This window comes from Crinia signifera, chromosome 3 (genome assembly GCF_055691185.1).
Source record: "Crinia signifera chromosome 3, ASM5569118v1, whole genome shotgun sequence".
Lineage (NCBI taxonomy): Eukaryota > Metazoa > Chordata > Amphibia > Anura > Myobatrachidae > Crinia > Crinia signifera.
The window spans coordinates 177,358,000-177,373,228 of NC_139219.1; the positions used below are offsets into that span (position 1 = coordinate 177,358,000).

General features: G+C 43.8%; 1 protein-coding gene across 4 annotated transcripts in view; it reads left to right on the forward strand.

The window, feature by feature from the left end:
• The window catches only part of MCHR2 (melanin concentrating hormone receptor 2), a 186,266-nt gene that overhangs the window by 70,398 nt on the left and 100,639 nt on the right, over window positions 1–15,229 (forward strand). For all 4 annotated transcript variants that reach the window (XM_083176987.1, XM_083176989.1, XM_083176990.1 and 1 more), the window contains one exon: window positions 11,800–12,006. In XM_083176987.1, coding sequence (XP_083033113.1) covers window positions 11,825–12,006 — 182 coding nt within the window. In that variant the 5' untranslated portion in view covers window positions 11,800–11,824. The remainder of the gene's footprint in view (window positions 1–11,799; window positions 12,007–15,229) is intronic.

Genomic DNA, 15,229 nt, shown 5'->3' on the forward strand with positions numbered 1-15,229 from the left:
CTTTTGAAATGGCCCTTTCACACTGCACATCGACCCGGGTCTGACCTGGGTTATTTGTGCGATATGAAAAGGGGTACTTGTGTACTAGCACGGCGCCCCGATAATTAGTCGCCCGATTTTTTAATCGAATCGCATCGCATGCCATACACCCGATGGCATGCGATGCGACACGATTTTAACTCATATTCGATATTAAATTGTATAAGCACCCTAATGGGTGCTTTTAAGCACCCTAATGGGTGCTCACAATGCTTAAATGCACCCCCACGCCACCCCCCAAGTATAAATGTGAACCCGAAGCGTAGCGAGCGGCGGCTGTACGCGTCCTACGACCTTTTCATACCCCCACTATCCACGTCGACGTGGAGTTGAGAATAGAAAGTGTGGCGAGCGCAGCGAGCCACCGAGCCCGAAGCGCGGCGAGCGCAGCGAGCCCCGCGAGGGGACGCGGATACCTGTGAAGCCCGCGAGGGGACGCAGATACCTGTGAAGGTATCCGCGTCCGCTCGCCACGCTTCGGGCTCGCTACGCTCGCCACACTTTCTATTCTCAACTCCACGCCGACGTGGATAGTGGGGGTATGAAAAAGTCCTAGGACGCGTACTGCCGGCCCTCGCGGGCTCGCTGTGCTCGCCACGCTTCGGGTTCACGTTTATACTTAGGGGTGGCGTGGGGGTGCATTTACCTATTGTAACCACCCATTAGGGTGCTTATACAATTTATAATCGCATTGCATCGCATTGTATGGCATTGTATGCCATATACAATGGCATACAATTTTAAAATTGTATGCCATTGTACAACATCGGCCGATATCGCGTCGCATCGCATGCGATATGGTCTGCGATGCGATGGGCGCCGTGTTAGTACACAAGTACCGAAATGGGTATTAGAGAATCCTGCTATTACTGAAAGTTTTATTCCTCCACCATATTGGAATAATCCTACATTACTTCTCCAATGATATCCTGCAATCGTCTGACAGTTATATAAGCCTGGCAGCCCACAGATGAAGTGTAAAATTATATTATACTCAAAATAAAAAACTTTATCGCCATGCTCATTACTGGTCCCCCTCCCCCCTATAGCACCCCTTCCCAACTTCCCTAACTGTCTCTTTCTTTCTTTTATTTCCTTCTTTCAATGTATATTTCTGGTTTGATATGTGTACATTTATGGAGAAAACAATGTCAGTTTATAAAGTGAACTTGGATTGGACATGGTTATATTATACGTTACCTCCAAGACAATATGCAGGACTTCCACACTCTACCGCTCAGCTAATGAGCTCTCAGAAAAAGTGTCTTGTGACAAGTCGACCATGCCTGCTTCTTTATACTCCTTTGTACACATATATTTCATTGTCTACTTTGATGTTTGTCATAAATAACGAAAAAAAAACAATAAAGTTTTAAAAAAAAAGCACTAAAGGAACAACAGTCAGTGGTTATAGGGGTCTTATGTTATTGCGCAGAAGTTGTAAATAGAGATAATAATAAATAATGTGCAGCAGTTCAAAAATCCAGTAAGTAAGGGCCCCTCAAACTATTTAATAAAGTAGTAACGTAGCCCCCCTGTAAAACAAGAATAATTAGAATCCAAACCATTATAAAAAATGAATAGTCTGAAGCAAAAACTCTGACACAATTATCAAAATGTGGCATTACACACTGTCCTGCCTATAATACTGTAGCTAATGAAAAACATGAAATCTGTTCTGAATTAGAACTAGCAGACTGTTGTCATGGAGATGAAACCTTACTAAATATAACATCTATGTGAGACAAATACTATACAGATTAGCTCACAGATAATGAATGTATCATATGGTGGAGACAAATACTTGACGTAAATGTCCCGCTGGCTCCTAAATATAGACATCACTTAAAAAAGTACATTATATATCGGAACTGACTCGCAGAAAGTATGAGTGAGAAATGTGGTTTTCATGTAATAATCGAGGCATCACTTGCCCACGTGACACCCAATGCAGCTGTGAGATCACACTGCGAAATTGGGTTGTGACTTTGTGGGAGGGGCTTGGCTTTGCAAAAGGGGGCATGGCTTTATGTCTCAAACCCCGCAGTCTGGGAGATGCTGGCTGCCCCCAGAGACTGCTGTGGCTGCAGTGATAGAAGCCAGGTGCATCCATGTAATGTTACAGTACAGCACCCAGAGCCGGCCCTAGCCTGAATGACGCCCTAGGCAAGATTTTGGGTGGTGCCCCCTAGCACCGCCACTAGTTCCGCCTCTGACCCTGCTCCCCTTTCCCAGCACCATCAACCCTCATCATAGCAGTCATCATTTTGGTGCTCCTACCCGCAATATTTTAAATAGAAACAGTGCACACATTCGGTGCGCAGCCCAAACAGGGGTGTGTTCTTGCTGGGAAGGGGCATGGCCACACAATACTACCCCCAATTCAAATTATGCCACACAGTAGTGCAACTTTATTCACATTATACCATGCAATGGTGTCCCTTATTCACGTTACATCACACAGTAGTACCACTGTACATTACTCCTCACATTATTCACATTATACCCTTAGAAAAAAATCCTGAGAAAATATTGTATTTTAACCACCTCCATGGCCACACTGCAACCCATCACAAAGCAGTGTGTGCTGGGCAGAGGAGAAGAGCTGCAGCTGCTGCTGCCACTTAAGGGGAGGGGGCCCGGGGCCCCCACTGGGCCCTTCCATCAGACTTTGGCCTGGGTAATTTGTACCCCCTACCCCTTTCTCTCGGCACCCCTGATAATACCACACAGTAATGCCCCTTACACATGACACACATTATTAATGTCCTTATAACCATAATGCCCCTTACACATTATGCCAACCTTTATTAATGCCCTTCATACACATAATGACACACATAATGCCCCTTACACATATGTTGCACATTATTAATGCCCTTATACACATAATGCCTGTTACACATATGTCGCACATTATTAATGCATTTATACATGACACACATAATGCCCCTTACACATATGCCGAATACTATTGCACAACCAACCGACCCACAGACAGCACTCGCACAGCCGCTAACACTGTGACCTCTGCCTCTGCTTGGATGTTTCCTCATACATCTTGTCTCAATAGGCCATGCAGCTCCTAGCCAGTTCTGCTAACGTTGGGTGACTTTTTTGCTGACAATTCATCTTATTTGCATTGTTATGACCAGCACACACAAGGAGCTTCCGATGATTAAAATGATATGTGGCATGCCTATATTCTGTGTGTGACTGTGCCTGTACCTGCATACGGAATGCTATGTTACAGTGATTTCCATGAATACACTATTTCATATGCAGATACAGCCTCACTCACACACAGAATATAGGCATGCTGCATATCATTTTAATCAGCAGAAGCTTCTGATGCGCCTAGGCATTCCAAATGCCCTAGGCAATTGCCTAGTTTGCCTATGCCTAAGGCCGGCCCTGACAGCACCTGTCTCCTGTCACATAGCAAGAGATGGCATTTTGGTGTCACTCATCGGCGGGTGACAGCCTGGCGCGGCCTGCACCCCCATTGTGACACACTATGTAATAGTTACAAACATACCTCCCTATATCTTTTCCCCCATGGTTGAGACTTGTTCGTGGTGCGAAGCTTAGTATGAATGCAGCTTCTACATTCCCACCTACCATTTGTGCTGAAGGATGAGTAGGCATGGCCAGAGCTCTGTGAGCTGCTGGTCATGCCCCCTGTCTACTGTGTATAGATGCTGTACGCGTGCATCGGGGACTCCCAACTCCCCCCCCCCCCAACTTAGGACACTGCCGGATGCGGGTGGGATGCAGGACATGGTTGTTCTAGCTCAGCTAGAGTTTTTACATCACTAGCATTGACAGGTCAAACTGGAAAAATGTTTTTAGGGGTTTTTGATAGGAAGGAGATTTCAACACAACAATGTTATCGGAGACTGTGGGGCCCATTTATTATCAATATTTACCTACAGATGGAGCGCAGCTCGTCTAGCGGGGGTCTGGCGTTCAGATCACCAACCTCTAGCCCCCGCCAGTTGCCAGAAGGGGACACGCTCACTTTTCACCTTCTGACGGAGCTCCCCGTCGTTCCCCGCTGCCACCTGACCATTCCCCGACGATTCCCGGCAACCCCCCTTAACCCTGCCCGTCTCCCTGAAGAGGAGATGGGCAAGGTTCCTATCCCTCGCCGCTGAAAAACTGGGATGCATGTGCGTGTGAGAAGCTTGCGCTTCCCAGTCAGATGGAGCACTGACTGGTACTGAACGAGAGGCGCTCCATCTGTATGTCATGTGTTTTAAATAGCAAAAACTTGTTGATAAATAGGTCCCTCAGTCCAGTCCAAATGAATAGAAACACAGATAGAAGCATTATGGTGTCACTGTGACCTCTCCTGAATAAGACAAGGGGCCAAATGTAAAAGGGTGAGAGTTTCAGAAAGTGAGAGATTTTGGGAGAGTTTTCCCCTTTTTTTTTTTTTTAAAGCAGCAATCAATTACACTGCAAAACCAGGTTGATTCTGCCATGTAATTGATTGCTGCTTTAAAAAACATGGGAAAACTCTCCCAAAATCTCTCACTTTCTGAAACTCTCACCCTATTACATTTGGCCCAAGATGTCATTTAGGTACATCCTGATCCTTAACCCCTTCCCGACACATGACGTATATATACGTCATGTGTCGGTTGCGGGGGAATCAAGCCAGCTCACGGAGTGAGCTGGCTTGAAAGAGAGCAGGTAATGGCTGTATATTACAGCCAGGTACCTGCTCTCACGGCCACGAGCGGCGAGTTCGCCGATCGTGGCCGTTTAACCCTTTAAGCACCGCGGGCAAAGCGCCCGCAGTGCTTAAATAGCTGATCGGAGGGGGGGCGCCCCCCTCCGGCGCCGATCGGGGCCCCCCGCGGCGAGATCGGAGGGTGCCGATCGGTTGCCATGGCAGCCAGGGGTCTAATGTAGACCCCTGTGCTGGCCATGTCAGCATACCTATTACATCCTGCCTGAGGCAGGATGTAATAGGAAGTGCTGAAAATCACTATGTTCAGCCATAGAGCTCTATGGCTGAACATAGTACAGGCAATCGCGCCCCATAGTGGTCAAGTACACTAGGGGGCCTTGTAGTAAAAGTAAAAAAAAAAAAAAAAATAAAGTTAAAAAATAAAAAAATAAAAATAAATATTAAAAGTTCAAATCACCCCCCTTTCCCCATTTCACAAATAAAAATAAATAAAAAATAAAAAAATACACATATTTGGTATCGCCGCGTTCCTAAAAGTCCGATCTATTAAAATATAACATTAGTTATCCCGCACGGTTAAAGGCGTAAACGGAAAATAATTCCCAACGCCAAAACTACGTTTTTTGGTCGCATCGCCTACCCAAAAAAATGTAACTAAAAGAGATCAGAAAGTCGCACATATCCCATAATGGTATTAATTAAAAAGTACACTTCAGCCCGCAAAAAATGAGCCCTCACCCAGGTCCGTAGGTGGAAAAATAAAAAAGTTATAAGCCGCAAAACATGGCGACGCGACGCAAATTAGAAAAACCGTAAAATTTTCTATTTTTTTTTTAGTGCTAAAACGTAACGAAAACTATATAAGTTTGGTATCACCAGAATCGTAACGACCCATAGAATAAAGATAACCCATCATTTTAAACGAACTATGAACTCCAAAAAAAACGTAACCAGCGCAAAATTGTGGAATGGCGTTTTTTTTTTTTTTTTACCCCACATTGAATTATTTCCTGATTCCCCAGAATATTATACGGTATAGTAAATGGTACCATTAAAAAGTACAACTTGTCCCGCAAAAAAAAAGCCCTCATGTGTCTATATAGCTGGAAAATTAAAAAAGTTACGCTTATTTGAACGCAAGGAGGAAAAAAAAAAAAATTAACAAAAAAGGCCTCGTCGGGAAGGGGTTAACTACAAAGTACTGTGTGATGTTCACTGGTTCTCCGAGATATTGTCACAAACAGCAAAGTTCTCAAATGACATCCTAGTCAACCAAAACTGCTGCAGTTACTCAAATTCCTGCTTCTTTCATACAATACTATAGGTACATATATTAAACTGCAGTGCACACCTGCTGGGTGCGGATTATAAGATAGTGTTTAGATAGACAGTCAATAGGTCTACCCCAAAAGGTTGACATGCAATAGGTTCACAGGGTAAAAATGTCGGCCGGATCAAAATTTCTTATTTCTTATAAAACGCAGCAAATTCTTTTGCGCTTTACAACTCGATGCACAGATGGGTAATAATAACAAACAGTATAAGAGGTAGGAAGGCCCTGCTCACAAGCTAACAAACACATTGGATGAAATGTGATAGGGTGAGAGAATCAGAAAGTGAGAGATTTGGTAAGAAATCTCCAGGTTTTTTAAATCGGCAATCCTTTACACTTCAAAATCAAACTGGTTTTCCAGTGCAAATGATTGCTGCTTTAAAAAAAATGTAGATTTCTTACCAAATATCTCACTTTCTGATTCTCTCACCCTATTACATTTCACCCATTGTTTTACTTAGTACAACCCACCCTATGGTCAAAATATGATAGGGTTGTGAGAATCAGATAGTGAGAGATTTTGGGAGAGTTTCCCATTTTTTTTAAAAGCCTTAATCACATGGCAAAATCAACCTAGTTTATTACATTTGGCCCTGTATGCGCTAAGAAAACCGAGGGCTGACTAAGCTAGAGGTGACATAAACTACCGAAGGAGTCTGAGATGCCTGCACTTTAGGTTGTGTTTTTTGTTAAGGGCTATGATGCTGCAGCAATAGCCAATTAGGGAGCTAGGGAGGAGTTTCCTGTAGTAGGAATAGCCAGAGAGTCAGGTGATCTGCTCTCTGGCCCGGTTTTCCCCACCCTCCCTCCCTATTTTCTATCTTTTCTTGGCGGCGGTAAAGAACGGTCCTTGTTCAAATGGAAGTGATATGAGGATAGTGGGGTGCGCTCTCCCGTTAATGATACGCTTGTAGCCCATGCCCCTTGGACAGGGGTGGGATACACCATCTGCCCGGGTTGGTAGCGTGGGAGAGTTGAACACCAATGATGTGTGAATGGTGTGATGTCATCTTACCCCTCTTTTCTCTATGACCGTTCTTTAGGGCCGCCACCCTCTTTTATAGAATAATATAAATAGTTGTCAATCAATAAATTTGACATTCATATTGAAACGCCAGCACTTGTGTCTGTCTCTTTATTTGTAATGTTAAGTTAGATAAGATTAGATAAGTTATTAAAGTGTTAGGGCATAAAGATTGCCGATGGTAAGTTTAATGCATGAGCAATGAAGCAACCGCTTAGCATAGTTAGTGCTCTCATGCAGGGCCGTTTCTAGACAATTAAGCTCCCAGGGCAAAGGAATAAAAATGCGCCCCCCCCCAAAAAAAATAAAAAATTAACACGTCATAGAAGAAATTGCGCGCGCTGTAAAAGGGGGCATGGTTTATTTGTAAAAGGGGTGTGGCTTAATATAAGGGCATGGTCTAGCAGGAAAACAATTACCTTACATCTCATGTTTGCAGCCTGCATGACCAGACATTGGTTACCGCAGGAATTGTCATTGTCCTCCCGCACTTTAGTTGGCGGGCTGAAGGCCACACAGTGACATAAAAATATAAAAGGCCCACACAGTGACCTAGTACGCCTCATGGATCAAGGCCAAACAATGACAGGCTACTTGAATTATTATACACTATTTATCCGTGATGCCAATTACACATGACGCCACACACCGTGATGACAATTACACATTGTCGCACACCGTGATGACAATTACACATTGTCGCACACCGTGATGACAATTACACATTATATCGCACACCGTGATGACAATTACACATTATATCGCACACCGTGATGACAATTACACATTGTTGCACACCGTGATGACAATTACACATGACGCCACACACCGTGATGCCAATTACACATGATGCCACACACCGTGATGCCAATTACACATGATGCCACACACCGTGATGACAATTACACATTGTCGCACACCGTGATGTCAATTACACATTGTCGCACACCGTGATGACAATTACACATTATATCGCACACCGTGATGACAATTACACATTATATCGCACACCGTGATGACAATTACACATTATGTCGCACACCGTGATGACAATTACACATTATATCGCACACCGTGATGACAATTACACATTATATCGCACACGTGATGACAATTACACATTGTTGCACACCGTGATGACAATTACACATTATATCGCACACCGTGATGACAATTACACATTATATCGCACACCGTGATGACAATTACACATTGTCGCACACCGTGATGACAATTACACATTATATCGCACACCGTGATGACAATTACACATTATATCGCACACCGTGATGACAATTACACATTATGTCGCACACCGTGATGACAATTACACATTATATCGCACACCGTGATGACAATTACACATTATATCGCACACGTGATGACAATTACACATTGTTGCACACCGTGATGACAATTACACATTATATCGCACACCGTGATGACAATTACACATTATATCGCACACCGTGATGACAATTACACATTGTCGCACACCGTGATGACAATTACACATTATATCGCACACCGTGATGACAATTACACATTATGTCGCACACCGTGATGACAATTACACATTGGCGCACATTGGCGTCTGAGAAAAGACAACATAACTATAAAGGGAAATGTGAACTACTCATATTTATCAAACTTCAATTGTAAAATTAATTCGGAAGGGTCCCTAGTGATAATATTGCCACTTCTTAGAGGCGTTATGTAGGTATTATTTGCAATAAGGCTGCCTTAGCAGCCCCCCCCCCCCCCCTTCTCTCTCCCCCAATTGTGTGCAGTTCTCTAGGGAACAGATACCTTTTATTAATCTACTCTAAGCATTGTGACTCCATGCTTCTGTGCACTGTATGGGGGAAGAGATCCCTGCAGCTCCGTCTCTCACCTGTCCCCCCTCCCTCCCCCTCCTCATTTCTCCTGCGGGGGACTGTAATGTATAACAGCACAGGCAGGAGTGATTCTAAAATAAACATGTCCTGCTGTATATTCTATGGCACCAGCGCAGGGGAGGGAGAGGGGACAGGGGAGAGACAGAGCTGCAGGGATCTCTCCCCCTGTGCTGTGCAAGGAGGCAGAGTAAACCACATGAAGAAAAGTAGGAGCTGGAGCAGATGATCAGCAGAGAGGGGCCAGGTGCTTCTCTATATTAGTTTGTGTTAATAAAACAGTGTAAAGAAACATGTGTAGCCGGTGACCTCTCCCATGTCTGCCCTCCCTCCTCACTGCTGCCGGGGACTGGAATGTAGTGTACTGCAGCACTTCGAGCTCAGGCAGAAGTTCATGAGCCCACTGTGATTCTTCAGCAAACAGGGACTCTCCTGCCTGAGCTCCTGGGCGGCTGCTGTACACTCCCATCCATAGCAGCAGCGCTGGGGAGGGAGAGGGGACAGGGGGAGAGACGGAACTGCAGAATCTCTCCCACTGATACTAATGAAATCAGGAGCTGGGGAGGGAGGGGGGACGGGGAGAGACGGAGCTGGAGGGCGGACGGACGTGGGAGAGACAGAGCTTACCTGCTCCACATGGATGTTTCTTTACAATGTTTTATTGAAAATATATATGGAAGCATCTGTCCCCTCTCCTCTGATCAGCTGCCCCTGCTCCTGCCTGCTTTATAAGCAAGGAGCAGCTGCTGCAGGGCACACGGGGAAAGTGAAAGTAAGCCTGCTGGCTAACTTTCTATTAGCTGCACATGCGCAGTAAGATCCTGGACTATTACACTGCGAACGGGGGGAGAGCAGGGAACTGAGTGGCAGCATTTAAAAAGAGGGGATGAGCCGTGCGGCGCCCCGGGCAGATGCACGGCTCGTCCCCCTGTAAAAACGGCCCTGACTGCCACCTCAAACACTGCCAAACACCACCATCCAGAACTCACTGGCACATGGGGGATCCTCCATTTACTGTACACATTGAATTGTGCTGCCCCCCGCCCCTGGTGCTGTCACTGAGTACACTTTGTAACTAAGCCAGAAAAAAACTAAACAACCTTCTACAATAAGCCATCAAGATACAAAAGTAATTCTCATGGTAAAGGAAAGAAATTCTAATTCTTATAGTGCAAGAAGTTATTTAAAGGTTGATGTATCAAGCAGTTAAAACAATGGACACATATACTTATGTGGACACATATAGATGTTGCTTATACTAACTTCTTGTCGACTACCAGTGTACTTTTTTCTACAATATAATTTACATTAGAGCACTAAATAAATTCACACCAATACACTAATATGAAGACTGTACATGTTCCATTCAGAAGATCCGATACTGCACTTAAGGCCACCATCCACTATTGCTATATGGCCACTTTTTATTTGATTCTGACACATTGCTGCGATGAATTGCATGAAAAGTGACACATCGCATGTAATATTTTTGTGATTGCAATGCATGGATCATTCCCGTGCACCTTGCATCGCAATCGCAGATCCTACGGGCTGCCACGAATATTCATGGCAGCCTGTAGCCCTTGCTGGGATCGCATACAATACATTGTATGTAAAAGGACCACATACAATAAATCATATGCAATCCTGTCGCACTGCAGCTGATGGGTGATTTGGAGGGGTATTGTATGCGAGGTGCCACATGCGATACCTCACCCTAGTGGATGGGGGCCTTTAGTCTGCAGGCGTGTTGTCTTATTGCCAGTCCTGGCCCCATTCACCACAGAAGCACTTTTCTCTTGCAAAGCTTTCTCATTTCTTCACCTGCACCTCACCATCACCACCCTTTCCCTAAACCTCTGTCTCATTGTCTTGACTTTTTTCCCCATCTCTTTCTATTCTTTCTATTCTTTCTATTCTCTTTCTCCTGTGCTTTCTCCTGCATCCCTTAGTTCTGTCTCCATTTATTTCCCTTCTATGATTTCTCTTCTGGTTATTTTTGCTTTCCCTTGATTTGCATACTCTTCTCCACTAGCTGATTCTTCTTTTCCATCTTACTTTATTCTTCGTCTTCTGCCCTCAGACTGACTTTTCTCATTTGTCCCCCTAATATCTTTTGTGATTAGCCTGAAGGGACACACTCTCATAGTGGACCGGTTGCTTTAGATTTGTTCAGGTCAGGGAAAGTCTAGCCTGGTGAGTTCACATCTGATGTGACCATGGCATTAAAGAGATTAAAACCATTCATTATGCTCTAAGGATGTTAATCAGGATAGCACACATTTTACCCAGCTGTATCCAGCCTTGAATATGGGGTGTAATAGCACAATTTTTAACTAGTTTTAAACTGATTTAAGATCTGGTATTAATTCATATAATTTTTGTTGCCATACAATTGTATTGATCATTTATACATATTTTTTGTAATAATTCAGGCATGTACATTTTCAAAATTAATCTTTTTTTTAATATAGTTTTTTTTTTTTGTTTTTTTTTTTACTACTTTCATGTATTCCTCGTGACACTGACAAGGAAAAATATTAATATAAGCAGTTTGGATTTGCATATTATTGTTTGATCTTTTGTTTTAACTTAGAAAATTGATTTACAACGTTTTACTGGGTTCCCTAATGATTTACGTTTAGAAAATATTCATGAGAATTTCTTTAATGGATGAACCAGATCCTCTGATTTTTGCCTTTTTAGTTTACAAATCTGTTCCCATGGAGGCAGAGAATAGTGTACAGGGTTTGTTATAGTATGTTAAGGACATCAATGCATGAACTAAATATGTCGTTTCTTGTTACAGATTAAGACAGCGAAATCGCACAATAATGAATGAAATGCAGATCACCTCCTGGAATAGTTCTGGAGACATGTTCAATAAAACATGGAGTATGCGACATGAATACCATCTTATTAATACTGCAGAAACTGTTATTCTTCCATCTTTCATTGGAATAATATGCTCCACTGGATTAGTTGGAAATATCCTAGTATTGGTCACTATTATAAGGTACAGTGAACACTTAATTACACATATGCAGAAAAAATGAACATTGCTCATTTATACTTTTTAACAGTATAATGCAGAAGTTTTTAAACTTGGACCTCAGGACCCCAAATGGTTCATGCTTTCTATGTCAACTAGCAGGTGCACATGTGTATTCATTACTCACTGATACACAGATGAAGCTAATTACTTGTTATTCTGTCAGGGCACCTTGATACATGAACTGTTTCTAGTTCATCAGGGCAGAGTTTGAGAACCTATGGTATAATGGGGCAGATGTATTAAGCCTGGCGAAGAGATAAACTGGAGATAAAGTGGAGAAAAAGTGGAAGGAGATAACGCACCAGCCAATCAGCTTCCAACTGTCATATTTCAAACACTGCTGATTGGCTGGTGCATTATCTCCTTCCACTTTATCTCCAGTTTATCTCTTCACCAGGCTTAATACATCTGCCCCAATATTTCAATGTCTATGTATTAAATTGACTTGGATATCTAGGTACCAACCCTTAAAGCCTAGAGAGATAAAGTATCCACCAATAATAATTATAATTTTTGAAAGAGTCGATAACATGGCAGAGCTGATTGGTTAATACTTTCTTTCTCCACTTTATCCCTCTCTAATGCTGGGTACACACCAGGACGACTAAGGCCCGATCCCCTCAATCTAGATCCAATTCCGACCAATTGGATGTAGATTGTGTGCTGATTGGGCCCTTTTCTGTCCTGGTGTGGACCGATACCGATCCGATGCGCGGTCCCGCGGGTCGGTCGGTCGTTATTGAGATCCTACCTGCTGCAGGTAGGATCTCAATGACGACCATACAGCCGGGTGCAGGTCGCCATCGGATCGGACCCGCTCACGGTGCACATCGTGAGCGGGTCGTGCCCCCCCCGCGTCACCGTGAGCGGGTCGGACGAGACACTGACGACCCGCTCACGATGTGCATCGTAAGCGGGTCGCTCTGGTGTGTACCCTACATAAGGTAAATTTAGTACATATACCCATTATTAATTTTTTATAGTAGTTGATGGAAATAAATAGCATTAAAATATGTAACATTTTCTGTCTCTTCAGTGTTTGATTTTGAATTCAAATGAATCTTTACAGTTAACTGAGAAATGTTATTGTCAGTCACTCAAGCCATACCTCCCAAGAGGGACCGAACTCCTGGACTTCCCTCTTAACCCTTTGAGTGTCAACATCTCTGTGAGAGATGTGCAAAATAGCCATTAAAAATGCCAACATCTCTGTGAGAGATGTGCAAAATAGCCATTAAAAATGCCAGCGTCGCTCACATTTGTTATATAAATTCAAATAAAAAATATGTAAAAAAAAAAAGTTTTTTATTTCTATATATAAGATTAAAAAAACAGGTCATTATGATGAATAAAAATGTTTGCTTTACAAATTCACTTGGCACGCAAAGGGTTAATGATTACCATCACTCATGCTATAACTTCTTTCCTTTTAATTAACCTGTTCAAAACAGAGAGAGAAGTCCGGGAACAGAGCATTGTGTCCCTTCCGCAAAGTATCATGTTGGAATGTACAGTATGCACATTATTACCACATGTGTATCATTTGTATCTACAGTACCTACTAGAAGAGTTGATCTGAAGTTGGGTACACACTAGACAATGTGTCCTATCCGACATATGGGGCACATCGTCTAGTGTGTACTCACTATGTGTTTATTGACGTGCTCTCCCGCTGGTCATCATCTTCCGTCAGTCCTGCTGCCAGCATGTGTCTATTCATCAGCAAGTGTGTATTTATCAGAACTTGGAAAATATAAAGTATTGTCCAATCAGCATCTTACTGTAAGCTTACATGCTGTTTTAAAAATGATAGGAGCTGATTGCTTAGTACTTTATCTCTTTCCAAGTGTTGCTACGTCTCCTCCTTTTGTAATGTTATAAAGACATGCACAGAAATACCTCTGAAATAAAGATATATAACATAGTGGGTTGAAAGCAAATATGGTGTACTGGAATGATGTGTCCACAAGCACCTATACTCAAATCATGTCAAATAGCCTCATTGGAACTTTGTGGCCATATAGCGCAATGCGATTGGTCATAGACATTTTCACATAAGAGAAATTTTATTTCCATTGCTAATTTGACAAAATTGCAGTGCACGGGTACCTTCAACATTGGGCAGGCAGTGTATGCAGCTACTACAGTATGTATGACTCAGATGACATACTATGCAAAAAGGCCAAAGATGAGGATTGATAGGAGTGAGAAGCACCATGCATCATACAGTGGCGTAACTAGAGCCCGCAGCCCCCCGCGGTGGCGGGGAGGCGCTTAGTAAGACAGGGTGCCGGGGGGGGGGGCTGCGGGGCTATCTTTACCCGCTGCCTCCACTTAATGCCGCCTATACCTGACGCTGTGCCGCATCAGTCTGCGGTCCCGGCTCTCCCTGCTCTCCGGGCTCATGCTAATGAAAACTAACACTTGGAAAATGGCTGCCCCCGTACTGCAGACCATTTTTGAGGATGCTAGAGGAGGAGCAGGCTGCTGTATGGGGGGCAGCCATTTTCTAAGTGTCAGTTTTCATTAGCAGGAGCCGGGAAAGCAGGGAGAGTACCGGCGGAGGTATAAAGTAAACGGGGGTGGAGGGGTAAGGGGGGGGGTAAGGTGGTGGGGAGGGGGTAAAGGTGGGCCGCTGCCAAAATGTGTGGCGGGGGAGCTTAAATAATAGTTACGCCACTGGCATCATACCATCGCTGTATCCATAGAAGGCTGTCAAGGGCGGTCATCTCGGGGCCCCCACAAATTAGTGGCACCCACACTCTCCAACTGAATCATACTGATATCAGCACAGCATGATATAGCTGTGTTTCTGATTTCCCCATTACACACCAGCTACCAGCGCTGCCCACCGAGGTGCTGCTGAAGCTTCTCGCGAGATTTCACATTCACCCTCGCTGCTGGGATTTCTGTGACGTCCAGGAGCTGAGAGTGACGCGGTCTCCTTCCTCAGTGGTGCCGGCAGTGTTTGACTGGCTGGCAGCAGGATTTGAGCTTTGTGGTGTCAGACATATCAGTTATTGTGAATTATTCATAAACAACAGCACAGTATACTATTTCCCATTAGGTATGTAACTTTATTTAATAATATGGTACTTGTGAGTTATCCGGGCGTCCGATTTTTAAATCGGGTCGGATCGGGACATCGCATCGCATCGTATGCGACCATCGGATGCGATGCGAT